The sequence below is a fragment of the Cetorhinus maximus genome, chromosome 14 (assembly GCF_964194155.1).
Source record: "Cetorhinus maximus chromosome 14, sCetMax3.hap1.1, whole genome shotgun sequence".
Lineage (NCBI taxonomy): Eukaryota > Metazoa > Chordata > Chondrichthyes > Lamniformes > Cetorhinidae > Cetorhinus > Cetorhinus maximus.
The window spans coordinates 41,693,342-41,721,151 of record NC_135892.1 but is presented as its reverse complement, the minus strand read 5'-3'; the positions used below and the strand labels follow the sequence as shown (position 1 = coordinate 41,721,151).

General features: G+C 43.2%; 1 protein-coding gene across 1 annotated transcript in view; it reads left to right on the top strand.

Annotated features, from left to right (window-relative positions):
• Positions 1–27,810, top strand: part of LOC144689615 (synaptojanin-2-like) — a 283,459-nt gene that overhangs the window by 117,711 nt on the left and 137,938 nt on the right. The window contains 3 exon segments of the mRNA XM_078556842.1: positions 5,662–5,834; positions 17,884–17,965; positions 22,824–22,976. Of these exon segments, the coding sequence (XP_078412968.1) occupies positions 5,662–5,834; positions 17,884–17,965; positions 22,824–22,976 (408 nt within the window).

The window sequence follows — 27,810 nt, the reverse complement described above, 5'->3', positions numbered from 1 at the left end:
CATATAAAGAAAGCCTTAACAATGCACTTAGAAAATCAAAATATGATCAGATAAAGTCAACATAGTTTTACAGAAGGGTAATTCTGTTTAACAAATTTATTAGAGGGTTTTTGAGGAAGTAATTTCTAGGGTGTATAATGGGGAGCCGGTAGATGTAATAAACTCGGATCTCCTAAACTCATTTGATAGTGTGCCTCACAAAAGGTTAATATACAAGATGTAGTTGGTGGTAATATATAAAAGGTTGAAGGATTGGTTAACAAACAGGAAGTGAGTAGAAACAAATGGGGTTTTTTCAAGTTGGCAGGCTGTAACTAGTGGAGTGTTGATATGATCAGTGCTGGGGCCTCAACTATTTATGATCTATATTATTGACTTAGATGAAGAGACTGAAAGTAATGCATCCAAGTTTGCTGATGATACAAAAGCAGATGGGATTTAAGCTAAGAGGTGGACACAAAGAGGCTGCAAAGATATATTAACAGGTTATGTGATTGGCAGCAAGATGGTAGATGGAGGATAATGTGGGTAAGTGTGAGGTTGTTCAATTTGGTAGTGAGAATATAAAAACAATATTTTTAAAAAGGCGTGAAATTTTTAAATATTGATGTTCGGAGGGGCTTGGGAGTACTCGTACAAGGAACACAGAAAGTTAGCATTTTTGTGACACAGCTGTTGTTAAAGGCTGAGTTACTTAAAATCTCAGGGGGAAACTTTAAACAATTGTCATAACCTATATTTTCAATTGATGTGTTTTGAGTTGCAGCTCTAAATTCAGGAATAAGACCACCAGTTCTCGAGAGGTTTTTATATCAAACTAAATGAGACATTCATTAATTTACAACAAATTAAACTTATACACGTGGCTACAAATTACTACTGTCATAACTTTTAACAAATTCCCAAATTAATCTCCACTAAGGCAACAATAACCAATAGACTTAAAGAGATACCAGGCAAAGCATTTTCACCTTATGAATTCAAAATGAGGTTCCTTTCAATTTGGTTCCTTTGCAGACAGCTGCAGGCTTACATGCCTCTGCTTTGCACACAAAAACTCCCTTCTGTTATACTCAACACTCCCCTTTGAATGTAAATTCTCATTGTATCATCAGGCCCTTTGAACTCCTTTCATAGTACCAATTTTATTAGTAATATAAACAGTTTGGTGTCTCCTAGCTAGGTGCAAGATTTCACTCCCACTCTTGAACTCTCTATTCAACAAAATGCAAATGTACTTCTACCTCTATTTACATCTCAAAACTACTATACATCAAAGCACCCAGACTAGCTGGCTTTAATCCAATTAAGACACAGACCCACATACTAAACCTTTTTTTAAAAAAAATTTCCAATAACATTATATACATTAATAGCTTCATGACAAGCATGCAGATACAGCAAGCAATTTGGAAGGCAAATGGCTTGTTGGCCTTTATAGCACGAGGATTGGAGGACAAGAATAAGGAAGCTTTGCTACAATTACACTCGATTTTGGTGAGACCACAGATGAAATGCGTGTGCAGTTTTGGTCTCCATATCTAAGGAAGGATGTACTTGCCTTGGAGGCAGTACAACAAAAGTTCATTAGACTGACCCATGAGATGAGAGGATTGACCTATGATGAGAGGCTGAGTAAATTGGTTCTATATTGTTTGCGGTTTAGAAGAATGAGAGCTGATTTGATTGATATGTACAAGGTTCTGAAGGGGCTTGACTGGGTAGATACTGAGAGGCTATTTCTGCTGGATGGGGAATCTAGAACATGGAGGCATAGCCTCAGGATAAGGGATCAGGAGAAATATATTCACTCAAAGGGTTGTGAATCTTTGGGATTCTCTACCCCAGAGGGTTGTGGATGTTCTAATGTTGTGTATATTCAACGTAGGCATAGATAGATTTTTGGTGTCTCAGGAAATCAAGGGAATGGAGAGTGGGTGGGAAAGTGAAAGCCAGCATGACTTGAATGGCAGTGCGGGCTTGAGAGATCATATGGTCGACTCCTACTCCTGTTTCTTGTGGTCTGTTGAATATGGAGGCTGGCAGGGTGGGAGGTGAGGACAAAGGGAACCCAATTGTAGTTCTGGGTGCCATGAAGTTATTAATATATATATTATCGGAAATTAATTTTTTAAAAATAGAGGGGTAGTCTGTGGTTTAAAACCAACTCGGCTGGGTGCTTTGATGTGTTCTAGTTTTGAGAAATAACAGAGGTAGAATGCATTTGCATTTTTTGAATAGAGCATTCAAGAAATGGGGTGAAATCTGGCACCTAGCTAGCAGAGACCAAGCAATGTTTATATTACTAATAAAATTGGTACTAGGAAAGGGGTTTTATTGTTAGAAGAAGTAGAGTTCAAAGAGGCTGGTGAGATGTGCTGTATATAACTAATAGCAGTTTTGTGTGTGCAGAGAAGAGACAATGTAAGATGAAAGCAAATGTAAGCCTCCAACTGTCTCCACAGGAACCAAAGTGGAAAGAACCTCATTTTGAATTCGTAAGGTGAAAATGCTTTGGTGTCTGGTTAAGCCTCTGGATTGCTGTTGCCTTAATGGAGATTAGTTTGGGAATTTGTTAAAAGTTATGATAGTAATTTGTAGGCATGTGTATATATTTAACTTGTGTAACTTAATAAAATGTTTCATTTAGTTTAATGTCATTACCTGAAAAGGAATAATTTGCAGAGCAATGGAGAAAAGGCAGGGGAATGGCACTAGGCAAATTGCTCCATCAGAGGGCCAGCACAGACATGACATGCTGAATAGCCACCTCCTGTGCTGCAACTATTCAATGATTCTTCTATGAGCCCTTACTGGAAGCCGGGTGTGAGGAAGTGTTGTGAAGGTAGCTTTGGGAGTCACTGGGCAGTGTTCTTGCATTGAATTGAACTCTGTTCACCTCTTCTAAATAAGAGCTGTTGCTTTTGGAATCCACATGGTTCCTAGCTATCCCAAAATGGAAAATGTCATCATCCTTGCTTCCAGTTTCACCCTTCTGTTGCTTTTGCCTGGCCTACACCGACCCTTCCCTTCCCTCCCTTGACTTCTTTGTTTCCATTTATGTTGTTAGGCCATTGACTCTAAGCCCACTGATGCCCACAACTACCTTGACTACACTTCTTCCGACACCACTCCCTATAAGGACTCGATTCCATTCTCCCAGTTTTTCCAGCTCAGTTGTATCTGTTATGATAATGTCATCTTCTATACCACTGCTTCCAATCTGTTCCCTTTTCCTCATTCCCTTCTCTCCCTCCCAGAATGATGATAAGGTCCCTCTTGTCCTCACCTTCCACCCCGTTAGTCTCTATGTTCAACAGATCATCCTCCATCATTTCCACCACTTCCAGCGTGGTGACATCACGTCTTCCCCTCCCCTTTCAGTATTCCGAAGGGTCCGCTCTTTCTGTGAAACCTCAATCACGCTCAATATCGCCCCCCAACTTCCCTTAAAGCAGATGCAAAAGCTGCCCTTTTACCTCCTCTCTTCTCACTTTCCAGGACCTGAAACACTCCTTCCATGTGAAACAGTGATTTCCTTGTACTACTTTCAATTTAGTATACTGTATTCACTGCTCATAATGCGGTCTTTATATTGGATAGACCAAACAGATTGGGTGAATGCTTTGATGAACATCTCCTTTCAGTCTACAAGTGTGATCCTGGGCTTCCGGTTGCCTGTTATTTTAATTTTCCATGTAATCCCACTCTGGTAGTTGAGGACATAGAGATCAGTGAAGCTGAAGGAGCTCATGTAAGATTGAGGAACAGCATCTGATCTTTCAATTAGGCACTTCACAGAATTCTGGACTCAACTTTGAGTTCAACAATTTCAGATTGTAACTTCTGTCCCAGTTTTGTTTTGGACAGCAGCCATTGATGTTCATTCTCTTTTTCCCATACATACTTCCTTGAAATCTATCTTTTGTTTCTTCCCTTAATCCATTACCATGTCCTTTAGGCTTGCACCATCATCCTTTTTTCCATTTCATCTCTCCTGCCTTCAGCCCAATCACGACCTCCTCTGTTGTTCTTTCCCCACCTTGCCCCTTTCCCTCCCTCAATAGTAGCTTAAAACCTGATACTTCTCAAACTTTTCTAGCTCTGCTGAAAACTTAACAGTTTCTCTCTCCACAGATACTGCCAAACCTGCTGAGTGTTTCTGCTTTACTCATGTTTTTTTTTTACTTTTTTCTAACTGAATGCCTCTAAAGTTCACAGTTTCTGCCCCTCTTCATTTCAAAAATTGAGAATTTTTTTTCTTAAATTACTACTTTCCATCAGGTTTTGATGGAATGGTCAAATGAAGCAGTGGATATAAATAGAGCTGTGAAATCTATCAACATTGCAATACTTCTGTTGGATGGAATTTGTCCTCTGAAGCCCTATAGCTATGGAAGTTGAATATGAATGGCTGGAAAGGCTGAAATTTTAACACTCTCACACTGAACTTAGAGAGCTTTCTGTTGAAAATACTGACCTGAATCTTCTGAATACTGGGCAGAGTGCTGCTGCACGCAAAGATTCTCCTGACCCGAAGCTGCTGCGCATTTCTTCTGGGATCCTCTGATCCTGGCTGTCAAAGAAATAAACAGCGCAGCATTCCATGGGGAATCAAATCAGAGTGGAGTAAAGTCAGGGGAAGACAGGACATGGCCCCTTTTATGGCACTAGCTGGCATATTCTTCTGGTAAGTTTAAAGGTCCAGTCTCTGAGTGTGGGTGAGCGAAAGGGTGAGTGAGCAGGTGAGGTGGGTAAGTGGATGAGTGGACAGGTGGGTAGTCAGGTCAGGGGGTAGTCGGATGGTCAGGGGGTTGTTGGAACAGGGAAGTAGTTGTGTGTTCGGGATGGGTAGTCGGGTGGTCAAGGGGTCGGTGATTGCAGGAATCAGTTGTGGAGTTACTCAGGTGTTAAATCAGGTTTCAATCTGTCTAGCATTTCCTGTGTAACTATCCAGGTAAGTAACGCAGATCTCTCCCAAGTCTCAGATTCTAACTCGGAGTCGGAGAAATTTGCGGAGAGTCGCAGGGAGCTGCGGGGAGCAGGGAAGTTTAAACTTCCTGGGCAATTCCTTTGTGGGTCTGCAATTCAAGACTTCCGCAAGGTCCCGATTCACATCTTCAGTCATACGCCCAGTCTCTGACGATCCAGAGACGGAAAGATTTGGGCCATTGTTCTCCTGCTCTCTGTACAGAATCTTCCGTGTCATGTACAATTTATCTATTCAAAGAGTGGTTGCTGGACATCCTTCCAGACTTCTGCCCAATGTGCATTTTCTGGGAGGATTATGACTGAGGCTGAACTGTACACTGTGCTGTTGGTTTCCTAGTAAGCTTTTCCATCTCTGTGGGGAAGTGTCCAAACTTCATTCAGTTGTCTCTGTCAATATCTTATCAATTACATTGTTAAGGAAAACAGGTGATGGACATTTAAACACATATAAATAGGGGATAGCTGGGACACTGGATGTATGTGAGGAGTGTTGACCCTGAACAAAATCAATAAACTCTATCAGCAAGGAAAGGATCTGTACCTTAGCATTGACTTCACCAAACAGCAGGGACCCTATTAATAATCCCCAGTGCCTGAAGTATGATAACTAAATTACATTTTATTGGATTTAAAGTACCACAAAATATGTCTTCTATCCTTTCTATCTAGAAACTGATGTGGGCCTCTGCTCATGCCCCTAACGTACCAATGATAAACTTCGACTATTACCACTGTGTGAAAGGTGGGAAGGTGGAGAAGCTGCACTCGTTGTTAAAACCTCAGCTGCAGGAACACCTGGAGCAATTTGGCTTCTTCACCAGTGGCGAGCATGTACATCATTGGTGAGTCTTTAGGATGTTTCAATTTATTTCCTTATTGCTGATGAAATGATTAAACTGCATCATTCATATGAAATTACAATTGTTTTTTCTGCTTAGTTTACGTAGTCCATTTAGTCAGATTAGCTAAAAGAATTCTACATAGAATGTTAAAGAACCATATCCTCAAAGCCTATGTTAATACAACGATATACAACAGAAATTGATTAATGCAGGGATAAGAGGCCTATTTTAATTTAATAGCTTAAGAAATTTAGCCTCTGGGCGATATAACCACTTAGTAAAAATAGTTTGACAGAGGCTTGATGGAGTACTCCAGCAGAGTTTGTGCTATTTCAGATTGATGAGTTGGGGTAAAAATCTTCATTCTGATAGCTGGAAGGATTCTAAATGTTAGGAGCTTTGGAAGGTTGATTTCAGTTTCTTGTTTCTTGTATAATACACACATTTCTGCCATTTGATCTAATTGCAATGTTACTGAGAGAGGCCATACAGAGATGGAAAAGTTCACATGAACATGTGAGAGATGGAAAAGTTCACATGAAACTTACAGCATCTTATCCTGTTAAAAACACTGTCAGAAGCCAGCATGATATATTCTTTAAAGTGGAGAGCCTATTAAGCAGACAAATACAGTAAATATACCAAAGCGTCCTACTAACAACCACTAGATGAGTATTCTGCTTTTAGATATTAATTGAGGTAAGAATGTTGTCTAGGACACTAAAAACTCCTTTTGGTTAAATGCATGAGTATCCCCATGAACCACTGGAACAGGTAACTCTTTTGAGTCAACCAAATCAACTAAATTATCAAAATTGGGGACAAATTTAAAAAGCAGCCTCTTAAAGGGAAACTGCAAAAACAAAGACAAAATTTAAAGGAAACTTGTAAACATTAAACCAAAATGTGATTAAGAGGGTCAATAAAACATCCCAGTATGCCCACCGAGCACGGAAGGCCTCGACAGTACCGGCAGACATCACGTGCTCCCTCTCCAAGGACACCTGGCCCGAACATAGCCATGGAAAAAGGGCAGGCAGTCGAGTCGGACAACCCCCTCGATTGCCCGCTGTCTGGACAGATGAGTTAATTTAGTCTCATCTAAACGGTAATGTGCCTAACAATGTAGAAGTCCCTTAGTACTTCACTCAGTCAACCTAAATAATTCTGGTAATTTGGTAATTAACTATTGTTCATGAGGGACCTTAAGCATCTCTCTTTGTTATAGAGAGACAAATGATTATATAGCTTGAGGGGAACAACTCCACATCAAGTGTGGGGCAGGACAAGAAGGTATCCCTCCAATCACAGCCAGTGATTGAACCTACAATGTTAGAAGCAATAGGGAGAGGCAATATAAACTTGATGGCACAATTTAAAAAAGCGTGCAGGAACAGAGGAACCTGGAGGTGTATATGCATTAATCTTTGAAGATGTCAGGACATCCAGCTTATCGCAAGAGGGTTTGAGTACACGAGCAATGAAGTCTTGCTTCAATTGTATAGAACCTTAGACTGCAACGGAGCACTGTGTGCAGTTTCGGTCCCCTTACCTTAGGAGGGATATTATTGCCATAGAGGGAGTGCAACAAAGGTTCACCAGACTTGTTCCTGGGATGACAGGACTATCCTATGAAGAGAGACTGGGGAAACTGGGCCTGTATTCACTAGAGTTTCGAAGGAAGAGAGGTGATCCCATTGAAACCTGCAAAATATTTAAAGGAATAGACAGGGTAGATGCTGGTAAGGTGTTTCCCCTGGTTGGGGAGTTTAGAACCGGGGGACACAATTTCAAAATAAGGGGGAAACCATTTAGGACTGAGATGAGAGTTTTTTTTACTCAGAGGGTTGTGAATCTTTGGAATTCTCTCCCCTAGAGGGCTGTGGAAGTAAATACCAATGACATAAAGGGATATGGGGATAGTGTGGAAAAGAGGCATTGGGGTGGATGATCAGCCATGATCATATTGAGTGGCGGGGCAGGCTCGATAGGCTGAATGGCCTACTACTGCTCCTCTGCTCCTATATATGAAATGATTCTGAACTTGTGCCACGCTGGAAAAGAATGAACATTTGGCATTAAAACTCAATGTTGAGGAAGAGAAGAGAGATCCCTAACAGTGCATCTTTTTATGCTATGGCAGTCCTAGAAGTGCTTGATGCTAACAAAAGTCAGTAAGTGATCCATTTCCCACAACTACCATCCTTCACCTCAGTGAGCACAAGTTTCCCCATCTCATCATAATGCAATATTGCAAATTTGTTAAAATACCACTTTGTGTTGTTGACATAGATTACTACACTGTAGCTTTTGAGCCTGTGTACTAAAATTGAACTTTGAGTGACCCGAATTGGCTCATTTGAGATGTACATCCTGCCATTAAATATTTTCTATTTTGTGACCCGAATTGACTCATTTGAGATGTACATCCTACCATTAAATATTTTCTATTTTGTGACCCGAATTGGCTCATTTGAGATGTACATCCTACCATTAAATATTTTCTATTTTGAATTTTGGGATAATTTACCTTTTAAAATAAATTAGTAGCTTTGTGTAGAGACCTCCCACCGTCTGTACATCTCAGTTTTTTATGCAGTTAGTGCAGTCAAATTATAGCAAACAATGTGCAGCTTCGGAGTAGAAATAAAATGGACCTGTCACTAACTTCTCTAAAATTAAAAGTGTGAAAATGTTTTAAATCTGGCAGTCAAACAGGGCTGAGGAAGGTCAAATATATGCAGGTTCAGGCACAGCGTACTAAGTTTAAACTGATAGTTCCCAATACAACCACAGGTACAAATACATGGAAGATAAGGTAGCAAAATTAAATCTTAGTGTGATTACCAAATATTCCACTATGTTTAAGAAGCCTGAAAGGTAGTGACTGTTAGTTCAGCAAATTCACAGAATTTTAACGGCACAGAAGGAGGTATATTATCCCATCATGCCTGCACCGGCTCTCCAAATGAGCATTATGACCTAGTGCCATTGCCCTGCCTTTTCCCCATATCCCTGCACATTGTTTCTATTCAAATAATCATCTAATGCCCTCTTGAATGTCCCAATTGAACCAGCCTCCACCACATGTACAGGCAGTGCATCCCGGACCCGAATCACTCATTGTGTGAAAAAGTTTTCTCTCTCATCACATTTGCTTTTTTTGCAAATCACTTTAAATCTGTGCCCTCTCGTTCTTGATCCTTTTATGAGTGGGAGCAGCTTCTCCCTATCTACTCTGTCCAGCCCCCTCATGATTTTGAACATCTCTATCAAAACTCCTCTTAGCCTTCTTCTCTCCAAGGAGAACAGTCCCAACCTCTCCAATCTGATCTCATAACTGAAGTTTCTCATCCCTGGAACCATTCTTGTGAACCTCTATTGCACTCTCTCCGATGTGTTCACATCCTTCCTATAATTGAACTCAAAAGTTTTCATTTATATTTATAAGCTATGATTCCTAAAAATTTCAAAGCAGGATTGGACAGCAGCCCGTCTGGTCAGCAGTTAGTGCCTCATCAATGTCAGATTAACTTAACCAGTTTATTATCCCTGCAAGACACGAGAGTGAGGCTAGTTCTCTCATTGTGGCTCAAATGACCTCCACTTTCCAGAACAATCTTGGAGTTGAAATTAGATATGCAAAATTTGAGAAGAGCGGATGTCATATGTATTTGACCCTTAAGTGGCTCATAAAAGGCAGTTTGCCACCACCTGGAGGAAATCAGGGATGGGGAACAAATGATGGCTCTGCCAGTGATGCTCACATTCCTTGAAACAATTAAAAAAAACTTGTCTCAGTGGCTGTGAATTTTCCATTAGATTGCTTCCACCACTGACACTAAATTGACTGGCCTGTAATCACTAGATTTATCTTGCTCCCCTTTTTTGAACCAGGGTATAATATTTGCAATCCTCCAGTCCTTTGGCACTGCCTCTGTATCTGAGGAAGGCTGATTGGTTGTGGCCAGTACCTCTGCAATTTCTACCCTTACCTCCCTCAGCACCTTAAGATGCATCACATACAGACTGGGTGATTTATCTACTTTAAGAAGTGCCAGTCTTTTTAGTGCCTCCACTTTATCTCTTTTTATCTCATTCAGTATCCCAACTACCTCAAGGTTTACTATAGCTTAGGCAAAGCCATCTTCTTTGGTAGTTGCAAAGTACCTCTGCCAGGCATTGTGGCTCCGCCAATAGAGCTCCATTTTGCTCAAATTGGCCCCACTACTCCTCTGACAACCCTTTTACTGTTAATATGCGTATGGAAGATCTTTGGATTCTCTTTTATGTTAGTCGCCAATACTTCTTTCTGTGACCAACACCGACCCACCCCCACCAACCCATTTCCTTTTTCACTTCTCTTCTGTACTTTTTATATTCAACCTGATTCTTCCTTGTATTATCTTGCTGACATCTGTTATATAGGCCCATCTTCTGCTTCATCCCACATTAAAAAATCTTCTTTGTTTTCCAGGCAGCTCTGGGTTTGGTTGGCTTCTTTTTCCCACTTGTGGGAGTGTACATAAACTGTACATTAACCATCTTTTTAAAGGCTGGTCATTGCTTCATTACATCTCTGCCTGCCAGTCCTTGACTCCAATTTACCCAGGCCAGACCCTTCTACAATTTGCTAAAATTATTTCTCCTCCAGTTCGGTATTGTTATTCTAGATTGCTCCTTGTCCTTCTACATAACTAATCTAAACCTTATGATACGATGATCACTGTTGGACAGATGCTCCCCATTGTGACATTCACCACTGGACCCATTTTATTTGCCAGGATTAGATCCAACAATGCCACTTTGCTCATTGGAGATGAAACATACTAATCAAGAAAGTTCCCCTGCATGCACTTCAAAACTTCCTTCCCCTCTTTACCCCTAACACAATCACAGCCTCACTCAGTAATGAGGTAGCTAAAGTCTTCCATTATGACTATTATTTAGCTCATGCACCTCAGTAATTTCTGTGCAAATCTGTGCCACTATCTCCTCCTCACTATTTGGTGGCCTATAAAATATACAAACTAGCCTAATGGCTCCTTGTTTGTTTCTTAACTGTAATCAAATAAACTTTGGGTGGAATCTTCTGCTCTTGCTGGTGGTGAGCTTGGAAACTGGAAGGGCTTTTAATTAGGTGGGATGGTAGTGCATCAGAATCCTGCCGCCTTCCCGTCTCTGCCAGAATTAGGTTCTGGGCAGGAAGGTCCATGGTTGACTTTCTTACCCTGCTGCCAACTGAGGCTCTTAAGAGGCCAATTAATGACCACTTAAGAGCCTCATCCCTCCGTTACTGGAATTAACCCAGCTGCAGGCGGGCCAGTCGTCATATGGTGTGCATGGCAGCTAAAACCATGCGGCCAGCTTGTTACCTCCTGGGGGGGGATATCCCTCAATCAAAGGCACTGATCGAGGGAGCTGGATGGGGGCCTGCTGAGAGCCAACCACCTTACACCCCTCTTCCCCGCACCCCCCCCCCACCCCCCACCCCCCACCTGCCCACTCCACATCAGTTACCCGTGACCTGGGTGGCTCCGCGATCCTGTGACTCCGGTGACTGTCCTGCCAGCAGCAGCCATGGCCTCCCCAGTGGTGCTGCTGAGCACAAGAGCTGCTGGCCCCTGATTGGCCGGCCGCTCTCAGTAGGTGAGACTTCCATTCCTAGATTCTTGATTCCATGGGAAGGCCCGCAAGTGGCCTCGTCACTGCTTGATTGGCGTTCCCAAAAATAGGCAGTGCGTGTCTCTTACCAACTCTCCAGCCAGCAGGCAACATCTTTGACCTTTCAACAAGATTCAGCCCTCTGTATTTAACTCAAGGACATCCTCTTTCTAGCACAGTTAGTTTCTTTGAACAAAACTGATACTTCTTCCTCTTTATCTTCCTTACTTTTCTTTTCTGATACTCAGAAGTATTAATAATCCAGCCTTCCCCGTTTTTGAATCAGGTTTCCATTATTGCCACCACACCATATTCCCATGTGGCTATCTGTGCCTGTAGCTCAACCTCATCATTTCATGCATTCATGTAAGTGCGCTTCACACCTAACTCAGATCGCTTTGTATCTTCTGTTATCCCAGCTAATTCTGCATTATTCCTAATATTATCTCTATGCTCTGTTTGCACTTTTCAAGCCTAACAAATTTGATTGAATTTTTTGAGGAGGTGACCAGGTGTGTAGATGAGGGTAGTGTAGTTGATGTAGTTTATATGGATTTCAGCAAAGCCTTTGACAAGGTCCCACATGGGAGACTTATAAAGAAGGCAAATGCACATGGGATACAGGGTAATTTGATAAAATGGATTCAAAATTGGCTTAGTTGTAGGAGACAGAGGGTGATGACAGAAGGATGCTTTAGTGACTGGAAGCCAGTGTCCAGTGGCGTACCACAGGGATCTGTGCTTGGTCCCCTATTATTTGCCATTCATATAAACGACATAGATGTGGGGGGTAGGATTAGTAAGTTTGTGGATGACACAAAGATTGGCTGGCTGGCTAACAGTGAGGTTGAGTGTCTTGGGCTACAGGAAGATATAGACGGGATGGTCAAATGGGCAGATAAGTGGCAGATGAATTTAACCCTGAAAAGTTTGAGGTGATACACTTTGGAAGGAGTAATTTGACAAGGAAGTATTCAATGAACGGCATGACACTAGGAAGTTCTGAGGAACAAAGGGACCTTGGCTTGTGTGTCCATAGATCTCTGAAGGCGGAGGGGCATGTTAGTGGGGTGGTGAAAAAGGCATATGGGACACTTGCCTTTATCAATCGAGGCATAGATTACAAAAGTAGGGAGGTCATGTTGGAGTTGTATAGAACCTTGTTGAGGCCACAGCTGGAGTACTGTGTGCAGTTCTGGTCAACACAGTATAGGAAGGATGTGATTGCACTGGAGGGGGTGCAGAGGAGATTCACCAGGATGTTGCCTGGGATGAAAGATTTAAGTTATGAAGAGAGTTTGGATAGACTTGGGTTGTTTTCGTTGGAGCAGAGAAGACTGAGGAGCGATCTGATCGAGGTGTATAAGATTATGAGGGGTATGGACAGGGTGGATAGGGAGCAGCTGTTCCCCTTAGTTGAAGGGTCAGTCACAAGGGGACATAAGTTAAAGGTGAGGGGCGGGAGGTTTAGGGGGGATGTGAGGAAAAACTTTTTTACCCAGAGGGTGGTGATGGTCTGGAATGCACTGCCTGGGAGGGTGGTGGAGGCGGGTTGCCTCACATCCTTTGAAAAGTACCTGGATGAGCACTTGGCACGTCATAACATTCAAGGCTATGGGCCAAGTGCTGGTAAATGGGATTAGGTAGGTAGGTCAGATGTTTCTCACATGTCGGTGCAGACTCGATGGGCCGAAGGGCTTCTTCTGCACTGTGTGATTCTGTGAATTCTACATTTTGGTGCCTGACCTCCTGCTGAATTGGTTGAAGCCCTACCCCACAGAACCAGATAACTGGCCTGCATGGAATTGGTCCCAGCTCAGTTCAGGTGCACCCTCTCCATCTTGATCAGGCTCTTCCTTACACTGAACTGATCACAATTGTCCCAGGAATCAGAAAAGTTCCACATGGAGTAATCCAGGGATTATTATGTTTGAAAGCCTGCTTTTTAATTTCCTTCCTTGCTTCTTAAGCTATAACTGCAGGACTTTAACACTTTTGCTCCCGATTTTGTTGATTCCGAGGACCAAGACTTCTGGCTCTTCCCCTTCCTCCCTCCCCAACCTCACTGTGATGTCTCTTAAACTGGCACCATGGAGGCAACACACCATATGGGTGTCATATTTACAGAAGCAGAAGTGCCTGTCTTGCCCTCCTCACTGTTGAATCCCCAATTACTACATTGCTGTGCTTTAGTGTCCCACTTTGTGGAGTCGTTTGCCTCAAGGCGCCAGCTTAGGGACTGCATTCCTTCAAGGTGCAATCACTCTCACCTGCCTCAGATGGGAAGGTAGTGGGACACCTCCATCGACAGCCTCCTTTCAACATTTGGCGCACTTTAACCATCACCCCACCCCATCACAAGGTCTGCCTCCTGTGGGTGCACCCTCTCCCTACTGACCTCCCCACCAACACCCCCACCCATCTTTGCCAGCCCCCCTGGACCTCACTTCCCCTCCCAGCACTGAGGCCCGCACACTTACCTTGTCCTGGACTCAGGGACTTAGACTCTGGGGATTGCTTCTAGTCCATGTCCTGCCCACTGCTGCTGCTTGCACCTCTGGGACTAGAGAGCTGCCCACCAATCAGATTGGCCGACAACTTTCTGACATGGGACTTCCTGCTGAGTTAGGGGTGGAATTTCCATTTCCAGCCAATCAATGCTTCATGGAGTGTTAAATGGCTGCAGTGCAGCCAGTATCGGCGGCGATACATCTCCATTGACTCTTCGGGTGGCGGGCTGGGAAACCCCACTATCCGAAAAATCCTGGCCTAGTTTCAGACCCAAGTTTCCCTCTAAATGTGAAATTGTATCATAATATGACCATTCTTGCCTAGAGGTTCCTTTACAATGAGATCATTAAGTAATCATCTCATTACAAGTCTAAAATAGCCTGTTCCCTGGTTGGTTCCAGAACGTAAGAAACTGGCTGAATACACTCTATGAACTCATCCTCAAGGCTATCTTTGCCAATCTGATTTGTCCAATCTATATGAAGATTAAAAGTGTCCACGGTTATTGCAGTACTTCTCTTGCAAGCCCCCATTATTTCTTGTTTTCCTACAGTGTAACTATTGTTAGGGGGCCTATAAACTACTCCCACCAGTGATATCTTTCCCTTGCTATTTCTTATATCTACCCAGATTCTACATCTTGACCTTCTGAGTCAAGATAATTTCTCACTACTGTTCTGATCTCATCCTTTATTAACAGCGATACCTCACCTCCTTTTACTTTCTTCCTGTCCTTTTGAAATGTCAAATGCCGTTTAATACTCAGGCCCCAGCTTTGGTTACTTTGCAAACACGTCTCTGTAATGGCTATCATATCATTCACATTTATTTCTATTTGTGCTATCAATTCATTCATTTTGTTACAAATGTTGTGAACATTCAAATAAAGAGCTTTTAATTCTGGATGGCATTTAATAGAGGCGACAGGGGTCTCACTGACCAGCTGGAGAGCTGGCGGGAGACCCACGCACTTCTTAAAGGGAACTCCAGGCAAGTTACATATCACTTAAGCTTTTAACTGGACAACAGTGCACTTTTCCTGTGATCAGTGTCATGTTGTGGTCCCTGCATGGTGAGCCACCCATCCAATGCTGTGTTAATACCAGTGATGGTGGGATGAGCCCCTCAAGTGGACATTAATTGGTGATGGGGTGGGAAGGCCATCCATGGGCTTTCCCTTCATGGACTTAGAGTGTTGATCAGAAGGTGGCAGGGTCCCTGCCTGCCACCCACCCGCCTGACCGTGCCTCCCTGTCACCAAACTCACCGCAGGGGAGGGCATTAAATTCCGACCTCTGTCTTTTTACCATATTTCCCTACTCTGACCCTATTTTCTGGTGCGCTCTTATGTTTGTATGCCCTGTTCCCTTCCTTTCATACTATAGCCTTCATTACCACTTCACAATTGCCTTTTCTGTTCACATTAATTTTCTAAAGAGGGTGAAGCTTACCCCAACCCCTCCCCCTCCTCCCCCTCCTCCCCCCTCTCCCCTCCCTCCCCCCCCTCCCCCCCATTTAATTGAAAGCTCTCTCTATAATCCTAGTAACACTATTCACCGAAATGCTGATCCCAGTGCGGCTCCAGCGAAGTCTGTCCAAACCGTACAGCTCCCAGTACTGGTGCCAAAGGCCCGTGAATCAAAATCGATTTTCTCCACACCAATCTTTGACCCACACATTTGGTTTGCTGATTTTATTTGCCCTAGGCCAATTTGTTTGTGCTTCAGGTACTAACACAGAAATTATTATCTTTGTATTTCTGCTTTTTAATTTAGTCCCTAGCTGCTCATACCCCCTGAGCAGAACCTCTTCCTTAGTCCTACCTATGTTGTTGATACCTATGATGACAATTGGATCCATCCTCTCCTGCTCAAAGTTCCCCTCCAGCCCCGAGGAAATGTCCTTAATCCTGGCACAGGGCAGACAACATAGCCTTCAGAACACACGCTATTGGCTGCAGAGAACAATATTTATTCATGTAACTATACTGTCCCTTATTACCACTACATTTCCTTTGACTTCCCCCCCGCCCCACTTGAATGGACTCGTGTACCACGGTGTCATGGTCGATATGCTCACCCTCCCTGCAGTCCTTGCTCTCATCCACACAGGCAGCAAGATCCTTGAACCCGCTGGACAAGGCTGAGGCTCCTCTGGTGCTACTTTCTGGATCTCCATACCTGCCTCATTCACAGTCAATGACTGGAGGTTGTGACTACAGACTAAACCTGATTTACCTAACCTAAGGGGTGTGACTGCCTTCTGGAACACAGTTTTAGGTAACTGTCTTCCTCTGTAATGCAGCACAGTGATTGAAGCTCGGACTGCAGCTCATCAGCTCTGAGCTAAAGCTCCTCGAGCTGCAGACACTTACTGCAGATGTGTTTGCCATGGATCACACTGGTGTCCACCAGCTCCCACATGAAATAGCTGCAATACAACACCAGCCCTGCCATCTGTATTGTGGTTTGTTTAACTAATTAGCATTTCAAGTTTAGAAGTATCATTCAATGATAATTTATAGTTAGCTTAAATAGTTAAACCACTTAATATATAAATTCAATACAGTACTAATATCTGTTTGGTATTACTTTAAAATGCTGCCCCTGTTTAGGGTAAAAAAGAAATCTGAAAACTCACCAACCAATCACCTATCTGCTTACCTAATTAATGCCTCTGGGCTTCATCTCTCAGGTGCCCCTGTCCCTCTCTCTCTTGGACCATTCCTTGTTCTGTAAAAGACCAGAACAGCATCTCCTTCCCAAGGCTCTGACTTCCCTCACTCATTAAATTCCAAATTCTGTACTTTGTCTAGAAGTACTCTGCCAAGCTGGCCTCCATGCAGGAGCAAAAGCCTCCTGTATTTATACCAGCTAGAATTCCAAAGACCTGAAACAGGCCCTGTTGACTAGTGAACCAGTTCTAACGAGCCACCTAATTTACTAACTGTGCAGCTGCCACTAACTAGCAACTTGTTTATCACTGATTAAGACTGAAAGATGCTAAAGTCAATGTTAAAATTAAATTTCGACGTTTTATTTTGGGTTTTGTAAGTGCAGGGTTTGTACTCTGCCTATTGCAAGCAACCGAATGTCTACTGTTAGCTGTGATTCCGTGATTGGGAAGCACTTGCTGAACAATCCTGAGTGCGCTGATAGCTACACTAACCACCAATTTAAGATTATTAGTTGAGTTTGTAATGTGGCTCATTTACGATTGCTGGAAGTGACATACATTCATGCTCAGGGACCTGTTCTCTGCAAACCAAAGGAATATGTTCAAGCCTTGTGCTTTTTTGAATTACCCAGAAGATTGGGGACCCTGTAGTTCCCTGTTGCTTTCTCCACGTCAATGCCTCAACTGATCAAAGCTGACTTGCCAACCAATCAGCAACCTTTTCTCTTGTGGTATAAATTGTAGGAATTTTTGCACTTGTCCTGATAAGTGCAAGACGAAAAGCTTCGGTAGCATGTCTCTTTTTTCAGCAACATTCAAGCTCTGCCCTACCAAGTGACAATTTTGTTTTTATCCATTCACGGAATGTAAACAAGGCCAACAATTATTGCTCATAATTAGTAAGATTGGGGTATAGTATTGAGTTCCAATTGAATTCTTCAGTGCTTCTAAATCCATTTTCTAAATGAAGTTAAAAATGTTGATTGTTCAGGAAAGTACACTTCAGCTGAAAATTCATTGCTACCATAAATTACTATACCACTGACGATGATTTGTTCCTACAAATGACCCTTAGCACCGTGCTTCCATCATCTGGCATTAGAGTGATATTGGAATTTGCAGCCTCAAGACTGAATAACTTTATTCTCCTGAAAGTAAAATTCAAGCTTCCAGCATTAATTATATTTATTCTTTTAAGTTTTCAGACAGGAGTGCTCAGAACAAACTGCCTTGATTGTCTGGATCGGACAAACAGTGTCCAGTCTTACGTGGCATTGGAGGTAATCATTTTAGTTATTGAGGAAAATTGACTTGAAGGAGAGTTTGAAGGGAATCTAGGTTTATTGTCAGAGAGATTTTCTTATTAAAATATAGAATTATTGGAACATGGCTACAGGAATAGGCTATACAACACCTTAGTTCTGTTCTGCCACTCGGTTTAATCATGGTTGATCCCTGTCTGAACTCCATCTACCTGTCTTGATTCCATAACCATTAATACCTTTACCTAACAGAAATCTACCAATCTAAATTTTCAATTGACATGGCCTCAACCATTTTTTGGGGTGAGAGTTCCAGATTCCACTACCCTTTGTGTGAAAAGTGCTTCCTGACATTGCCCTTAGTGGTCTAGCTCTAATTTTCAGGTAATGGACATCCTCACCAGTGGAAATAGGAAAAATAGAGCGAAACCATCAATTCCTTAAGTCATCTTAAATGTGTCAATCAGATCACCCCTCGATCTCCTATACAGCAGACAATACAAGCCTGTTCTTATAATTTAAGCCTTTTAGTCCTGGTATCATTCTGGTGAAACTGTAATGCACCCGTCAAAGCTCAACATATTTTTTCTGAAGTGCAGTGGACAGAACTGAATGCAGTATACTCCAGATGAAATCTAACCAAAGTTTTATATAACTTTAGCAATACGTCCACTCCTTTGTATTCTGGGCCCTAGAGATGAGGGATAACATTTCATTAGCCTTTTAAATAATTTTTTGTAGCTGTTCAGATTTCTATCCAGATATCCAGCCTAGACAGCTCTGAGTAACATCGAAGATGAGGAAGGATACTAATACATGTTGAACTCCTTGGAGCTGCTTGCTGATAAGACCTCCATTGATGCTAACTATCTGCCTGACAGTGTTGAGGCTAGAGGGCTACATTGGACTGGGTTTAGTCACTAGTCACAACACCAAGTTCTCATTCACCAACAGTGCCTCACTGGGAAAAATTTAATGCCCCCCCTCTCAGGAGCAGGATGGGAGATGGGAGGGTGCCGTATAATCGGGTGGGTGGGTGCAGGTGGAGAGCCGATTGCCTTCCAGACTTGCCCCCAGTTATTCAGGAGCGGGGAAGGTGGAGAAGAGCTCATGCCTGGAGGCCAGTAGAGGCCCTACAAGTGACAGGGGCCATATGCTAACTTTGGGCATGCTATCAGGAAGCCCGGCAGCTTCCCTGTTGGCTAGGTAGGGGGATGCCCTACATATCGCGCACCCAGTGGCACGAGCTGCCCCCGTTGAAAACGTTCCTCTGTATTTCACAATGACCACCACACTGTCACGTCCTATCCCATACCCAGGCCTGCCTGATAGACCCCAGTGAGCCTGCTCTACTCGCCTTCTGCGTCCTTCATTTCTCCCGGAGGCACTGCTGGAATTGGCTGGCACCTGTTGGAAGTGGGATCTTCACCTTGAAAGGCCCAGGAGTACCAACAGCAGGTGGCAGACTTTCTGGTGGCCATTTAATCCCCTCAGGGCTCCTGGAAATGGCCACAGGGATGTCATCACCAGCTTTCCAGCTGGTGGGCGGGGCCACCCCATAGCCATTAAATTCAGCCCCACTGGACCTATCTATTTGCAAGCACCATCATATTGCCCTCTTTCACTCAATACTAATTAGTTTTCCCTTCAAATGATGACTATAAATATAAATGCCGACACCAAATGAAAATTCAAAACAAATTTAACAAATCAATAATCTCAAACTCATAACCATGTGAAACTTGTGCATTCCCTTAGTTGCTTGTTTCTGGTATTCTTTTACTTATTCTGGGGTTGAAATGAGATGAGAGGTTGACACCTCAGCTCTCCATGTGCTCTGCTGGAGATTAGAGTCATCGAGTCATTTGATTGGCACAGGCTTGGAGGGCCGAAGGGCCTGTTCCTGTGCTGTACTTTTCTTTGAGTGCAGCAATGCCCTGGAAGCTTCTTTTAACAGTTGCACTCAAGCTTTCGGGCAGCATTCTGTGCTGCAGTGGAAATTGTTTGATTTGTCAAGAGATTCTCCATCATGGCAGATTCCACAGCTGATTTGTTCCACATTGGAATGGATGGGCTCCAAGCTCTGCTTTGGAGTGTTCATGCTCCATTACGTTGTGCTCAAAGCTCTCCATTGGGCTTCCCAGTGCATCAAGCATTTCTCAATATATATACCCATTTCCCTCTAGTATCTTGGCTGCTGATTGAACATCTTCATTATCACTGTCAATATTGCACTGGCTGAAGGATTTCTGCATTAGCAAAACATAACAAGGGTTAGGTTGTGGTGTGGGGTGAGCAGAGAGGAGGTAGTGTAAGATGACACAATCTGCTGATTGTCATTCAGAGTGTGTGGGCTGAGCAATTTCCACATTGTCACAAACTGAAATGAAGAAGGGACAAGGAATAAATTGTGGAGTGATGAGAGCAGAGAAAATGAAATGTCAGCAACATGTCATTCAGAGTGTGTGGGCTGAAGGAAAAAAGAGGATTACGTGTGAAAAACCCCTGCTTGGTATGTCCTCCAGTGTCTCCAGTGGCCACAGCGCCTGCTCTGCTCCTTCCCATTATGGACAGCACCGTCTCTGCAATGGGGAAAAGGATGTGCAATTGTGCTGCTCCTCCACCAGTGGCAGCCTGTTGCCTTGTATTAAACATCAATTCCTCCTTCAAAAAAAAAGGGTGATGACAGAAGGCTGCTTTAGTGACTGGAAGCCAGTGTCCAGTGGCGTACCACAGTGATCTGTGCTGGGTCCCCTATTATTTGTCATTTATATAAATGACGTAGATGACTATGTGGGGGGTAGAATTAGTAAATTTGCAGATGACACAAAGATTGGCTGGGTGGTTAACAGTGAGGCTGAGTGTCTTGGGCTACAGGAAGATATAGACGGGATGGTCAATGGTCAGACAAGTGTCAGAAGGAATTTAACCCTGAAAAGTGTGAGGTGATACACTTTGGAAGGAGTAATTTGACAGGGAAGTATTCAGTGAACGGCATGACACTAGGAAATTCTGAGGAACAAAGGGACCATGGCTTGTGTGTCCATAGATCTCTGAAGGCGGAGGGGCATGTTAGTGGGGTGGTGAAAAAGGCATATGGGACACTTGCCTTTATCAATCGAGGCACAGATTACAAAAGTAGGGAGGTCATGTTGGAGTTGTATAGAACCTTGTTGAGGCCACAGCTGGAGTACTGTGTGCAGTTCTGGTCGCCACATTATAGGAAGGATGTGATTGCACTGGAGGGGGTGCAGAGGAGATTCACCAGGATGTTGCCTGGGATGAAAGATTTAAGTTATGAAGAGAGGTTGGATAGACTTGGGTTGTTTTCGTTGGAGCAGAGAAGACTGAGGTTCTGATTGAGGTGTACAAGATTATGAGGGGTATGGACAGGGTGGATAGGAGCAGCTATTCCCCTTAGTTTAAGGGTCAGTTACAAGGGGACATAAGTTAAATGTGAAGGGCAGGAGGCTTAGGGGGGATGTGAGAAAAAACTTTTTTACCCAGAGGGTGGTGATGGTCTGGAATGCGCTGCCTGGGAGGGCAGTGGAGGCGGGTTGCCTCACATCCTTTAATAAGTACCTGGATGAGCACTTGGCACGTCATAACATTCAAGGCTATGGGCCAAGTGCTGGTAAATGGGATTAGGTAGGTAGGTCAGATGTTTCTCACGTGTTGGTGCAGACTCAATGGGCCGAAGGGCTTCTTCTGCACTGTGTGATTCTGTGATATTTGGGTAGTGTGGTTGGCATGATGGAATAGTTGCCAGGTGTGAGTTGTTGGTGGGAGGTTTGTAATAATGCTGAGTTTGTGAGGTTTACATGAAGGCCGTTAAAGGAACTGTGGTCTTCTGATTGTCCTGGCCTGCAGTTTAGTGCAGAATGGGAGGGTTGTGAACTCAGCATTTGATAAGGCTATGAATGGTGCAGCTGTTATGAGAAGCTATTTGAAGTTCTGATTCTGATAACACCTGTCATCTTCCTGCACTGCATCCATATCCAAGGAGCCATGTTCTTCTCATTTGCCACATTGGCAACCTTCTCTCGCTCTATGTCAAGTGCCTAGAAGGTTTCTCTTGGGGGTTGCAGAATGGCCCCTCCTGCTGTCTACCTCTTGCACCAAAACCTCCAGTGCAACTGCAGAGGACCTAGGCCCATGCTGTCTGCCAGCTCTGCCAAGTAATCTCGCAGAAGATTTTCATTCAATTTGCATCCACAATGCTGACTGTCTTTAGTCACATGGCACACAATCCTGATATCGGGCCTGTTCATCATCTGTGCAGCTATTGAACAGTAACTTAGTGCTGGTTAACACATTGATCATGTTAATTAGCAGGCAGCATGGATTTTACCCACTATCCCTCATTGCACTCAATGTGTGCAACTTAATCGCAGACCCTGATTCCCAGGCCATTTCTCACACGATAATCAATTTCACCTCACTTAATTGTGAATTTCTGTGAACCTTGTGGAATAGCATTTAATTTAGTATCTCTTAAAAGATATATCTGTATCTGTGTTTTATATGTAGCCGCACTCCAACTTGCTACAGAGCAGTAGGGCATAGATTTGCCCCAGTTTTCCATATACATATTCCTGCCTGCCACCATGCTAAAGCACAGCATTTTCCTACAGGGACAGGGCAGTAATTATCATATGATTCATTTTCTTGTTGCCTCCTGTCAAGCTTAAAAAGAGTATTGAAAGATGACTGTGTTCTCAGCTGGGAATTAGCTTGTGCCCTGTGGGACTAAGAAAATAAATATGTCAAAAATGAGGGCCATAAAAATAATTTCAGCTAATGTTTCTTGGCTACTTGAAATAGAGCTGTCAATGCTACTTTGTTGCTTTGAAATCATGTTCTTTGCTCTTCATAGGTTTTGTACAGCCAGTTAAAGAGCCTGGGAATGGCCTTTAAGAAGACAGTAGTGGAGCGTTTTGTGGAATTTTACAAGACAATGTGGTCATTGAATGGACATAATTTAAGCAAGATCTTTACTGGAAGTCGTGCACGAGAGGGAAGAACGAAGGTAATATAAATGGAGTGCATCGTAAGTATGTTCATTTTCTTCAATCAGGTTATGTGTGCAATATGTTTTCCTTTAGTCATTACAGAGAAAGTCACATCAAAAGTCCCATTGTTTAGGCTCCCCATCAATTGGTAAATGCACTGCCCAGAATGAACTTGCTGGAGTTTTTTTTGAAGAGGTAACAGAAATGGTTGATGAGGATAATGCTGTTGATGTGGTGTACATGAACTTTCAAAAGACATTTGACACAGTGCCACACAACAGACTTGTGAGAAAAGTTCTTGCTTATTGAATAAAAGGGACAGTAACAATGTGGATCCAAAGTGACTGAAAAATAGGAAGCAAGGAGTAATGGTCAATAGATATTTTTCAGGCTGGAGGAAGGCTTGTAGTGGAGTTCCTCAGGGGTCGGCATTGGGACCCTTGGTGTTTCTGATATATATTAATGATCTAGATCATGGTGTGCAGGGGACAATTTCAAAGTCTGTGGATGAAACGAAGCTTGGGAATGTTGTGAACTGCGAGGAGGACGGCGTGGAACTTCAAGAGGACATAGATAAGTTGGTGAAGTGGGCAGATAGGTGGCAGATGAAGTTCAATGTGGAGAAGTGTGAGGTGATGCATTTTGGTAGGAAGGACATGGACAGACTGTATAAAATAAGGGGAGAAATTTTGAATTGGGTGCAGGAGCAGAAAGACTTGGGTGTATATGTGCATAGATCATTGAAGGTGGCAGGACAGGTGGAGAGAGCAGTAAATAAAGTATACAGTATTTTGGGCTTTATTAACAGGGGCATAGAGTACAAGAGCAAGGAGGCTATGCTGAATTTATATAAGACATTTATTAGACCTCAGCTGGATTATTGTGTATAGTTCTGGGTGCCACATTATAGCAAGGATGTGAACACATTGGAGAGAGTGCCGAAGAGGTTTACAAGAATGGTTCCAGGGATGAGAATCTTCAGTTATGAGGATAGATTGGAGAGGTTGGGACTGTTCTTCTTGGGAAGAAAAAAGCTGAGAGGAGATTTGATAGAGATGCTCAAAATCATGAGGGGGCTGGACAGGGTAGATAGGGAGGAGCTGTTCCCGCTTGTAGAAGGATCAAGAATGAGAGGGCACAGATTTAAAGTGATTTGCAAAAGAAGCAAAAGTGACAAGAGAACAAACTTTTTCACATAACAAGTGGTTCGGGTCTGGAATGCGCTCCCTATAAGGGTGGTCGAGGCAGGTTCAATCAAGGCATTCAAGAGGGCATTAGATAATTATTTGAATAGAAACAATGTGCATGGGTACGGGGAAAAGACAGGGCAATGGCGCTAGGTCATAATGCTCATTTGAAAAGCCGATGCAGGCATGATGGGCCGAATGGCCTCTTTCTGTGCCGTTAAAATTCTGAGATTCTGTGAACTCAGTCAGACAGACCAAGAATGCTTCAGGTCTCATGCCTGGCCTATGCAGACTGAGCTTGGAAAGACATTAACAATCCTACAGCTGATTTCATTACAGCCTGGGTTAGGAAAGTGTGCTTCATGGCTGCCCAAAACCCCAACCACCTCCCCCCACTCCACCCGTCCGACTGGCGGCAGCTTTGCCCACTGGACTGCATGCTTTGCTCTCAGCTCAGATGCAGGCATTCTCCTAACCCACACTGCAAGGCTGCACTGTTAGCTTGAACCATGGGGAAAACTGGTCCAAACCGGGATGATGACATTGCAAGGAGCTGTGAGCGCCTCCACCAGTGACTGCTCCATGGTCAGCTTTTGCAAGGAGATTGTACAACGTGCCTAGTCGTCCAACTGTTCTGCAGTCCACTAAAACGCTCATTAGTTTGCAGTCTGTGCCCAAGGGTTGAAAAGCTCTACAGCACTTCCTGGCACTTTGATGCTTCTGTGTTGCTTGAGTGGGCAGATAAGCTAGAGGCCCGACTCCAATCATATCAATGTGGCTGCACCTGAACCTCTCAGCTGCAGAAGAATGGTCACTTTATACAAGGTTTCCCTAATGCGCGGCCACTTACCTCACCCACTCACCCAGCACGTGCTTGTGCACTACTTTCAAATGCAGAGCAGCCCTTGCCCCCCCCCGCACCAAGTCACCTCAACCGCAGGGCAGCCAGGTGGAGCGGACGACCACAAACTGGTTTTACGACGATGATGTGAAACCGATCATTGGCCTTCTCGCCATATTGTCTGCTCATGCCACCGAACATGCCAGATGCCAGCGGGCATGGAAATCCCAGCTAAAATATTTGTTTAGTTTCTCTGCCATTTCCTTATTCCCCATAATAAATTCTTGTCCCTGCCTGTAGTGGGCCCACATTTGTCTTTGTAAATCTTTTCCTTTTTATATACCTATAGGAGCTTTTACAGTTTTATGTTTCTCTTCAGTTTACTTTCATATTACATTTTCTCTTTCTTTGTCAGTTTCTTGGTCCTCCTTTACTGAATTCTAAATGCTCCCAATCCTCAGGGATTTTTGGCAACTTTATAAGCCTCTTCCTTTGATCTCATACAATCTTTAAGTTCTCTTGTTAGCCATGTTTTTCTTACTGGGTTTTTGTGCCTTAAAGGAATGCAAATTTGTGGTAAACCATGTGTTAATTTTTTAAATACTGCCCATTGCCTGTCTACCGTCATACCTTACAATGTAGTTGCCCAATCTGCCACATCAAATTTGCCCCTTCATAGTTTCCTTTGTTTAGATTTAAGAGCCTAGTTTCAGACTGAACTATTATCACTTTCAAACTTAATGTAAAATTCTATCATATTATGGTCACACTCCCCTAGAAGCTCTTTACAATGATATTACTAATTATCCCTTTTTCCTTGTGTAATAGTAGATCTAAAATAGCCCATTCTTTAGTTAGTTCCTAAATGTAAGTTGTGAATCTTTGGAATTCCCTATCCCAGAGGGTTGTGGATGTTCCAATGTTGTGTATATTCAATGCTGGGATAGGTAGATTTTTGGTCTCTCAGAATCAAGGGAATGGAGAGTGGGTGGGAAAGTGAAAGTCAGCCATGATCATATTGAATGGCAGTGTGGGCTTGAGAGATCATATGGTCGACTCCTACTTCTGTTTCTTATGGTCTGTTGAATATGGAGATTGGTGGGGTGGGAGGTGAGGACAAAGGGAACCCAATCGATGTTCTGGGGGTAAAGAGAATGGCTGAGAGCAGAGGAAATGGAATGGACACGGTTGAGGGAATATAAACCAAGGTTGTGGGGGACTTACTCAGTTGAGGAAAAAGGAAAATGCATCTGAAGCACTAGCATGGAAGGTGGCATCATCAGAATAGATACGACTTAAGATGGAGAAACTGGGAGATTGGAATTGAGGGAACTGGATCATTATCTTAAAAGGAATAATTTGCAGGGCAATGGGGAAAAGGCAGAGCAGTGGCACTAGGTGAATTGCTGCTTCAGAGGGCCAGCACAGACATGACAGGCTGAATGGCCGCCTTCTGTGCTGCAACTATTCTATGATTCTACGTACTGCTCTGGAAAACCATCTCGCATACATTTCAAGAATTCATCTTTCACGGCATTAGTACTATTTAGGTTTACCCAGTCTATATGGAGGCTGAGGTTCCCCATGATTACTTTTATTCTTGTTGCATGTTAATTTCCTGATTTGTACCATGTCCTAATTCCCATACTGTTTGGTGGCCTGTAAACAATTCCTCCCGATGTTTGCTGCCCCTTTCTGTTTCATAGCTCTACCCAAATTGATTCTACATCTTGACCTTCCGATCTAAGATCTTTTCTCACTAATGTAATGATCTCGTCCTTTTATTAACAGCGCTACCCCACCTCCTTTTCCATAAGACCATAAGACGTAGGAGTAGAAATAGGTAATTCAGCCTATCGAGCCTGCTCTGCCATTTAATGAGATCATGGCTGGTCTGATAATCCTCAACTCCACTTTCTGGCCTTTTCCTCAGAACCTTTGATTCCCTTACTGATTAAAAATCTATCTCTGTCTTGAATATACTTAATGACCCAGCTTCTACAGCCCTCTGCGGTAAAGAATTCCACGGATTAACTATCCTCAGAGAAGAAATTCCTTCTCATCTCTGTTTTAAATGGGCTACCCCTTACTCTGAGATTATGCCCTCTGGTCCTAGAGTCTCCCACAAGGGGAAACAACCTCTCAGCATCTACCCTGTCAAACCCCCTAAGAATCTTATATGTTTCAATAAGGTTGCCCCTCATTGTTCTAAACTCCAATGAGTACAGGCCCAACCTACTCAACCTCTCATAAGAAAATCCCTCCATACCCAGAATCAACCTAGTGAACCTTCTCTGGACTGCCTCCAATGCCAATATATCTTCCCTTACGTAAGGGGACGAAAACTGTTCACAGTATTCTAGGTGTGGTCTATTTAGTGCCTTGTATAGTTATAGCAAGACTTCCCTATTTTTATGCTCCATTCCCTTTGAAATAAAGGTCAACGTTTCATTTGCCCTCCCCATTACCTGTTGAACTTATATGTTAGCTTTTTGGGATTCATGTACAAGGACTCCCAAATCTCTTTGTGCTGCAGCCTTCTGCAGTCTTTCTCTATTTAAATAATATTCAGCTCCCCTATACCTGCCAAAGTGCACAACCTCACATTTTCCATCTGCCACTTTTTGCCTACTCACTTAACCTGTCTACATCCCTCTGTAGACTCCTTGAGTCATCCTCACCACTTGCCTTCCCATCTATTTTTGTATCATTCACAAATTTGGCAATAGTACATTCACTTCCCTCACCTAAGTTATTAATATATATTGTAAATAATTGAGGCCTCAGCACTGATCCCTGTGGCACTCCACGAGTTACAGTTTG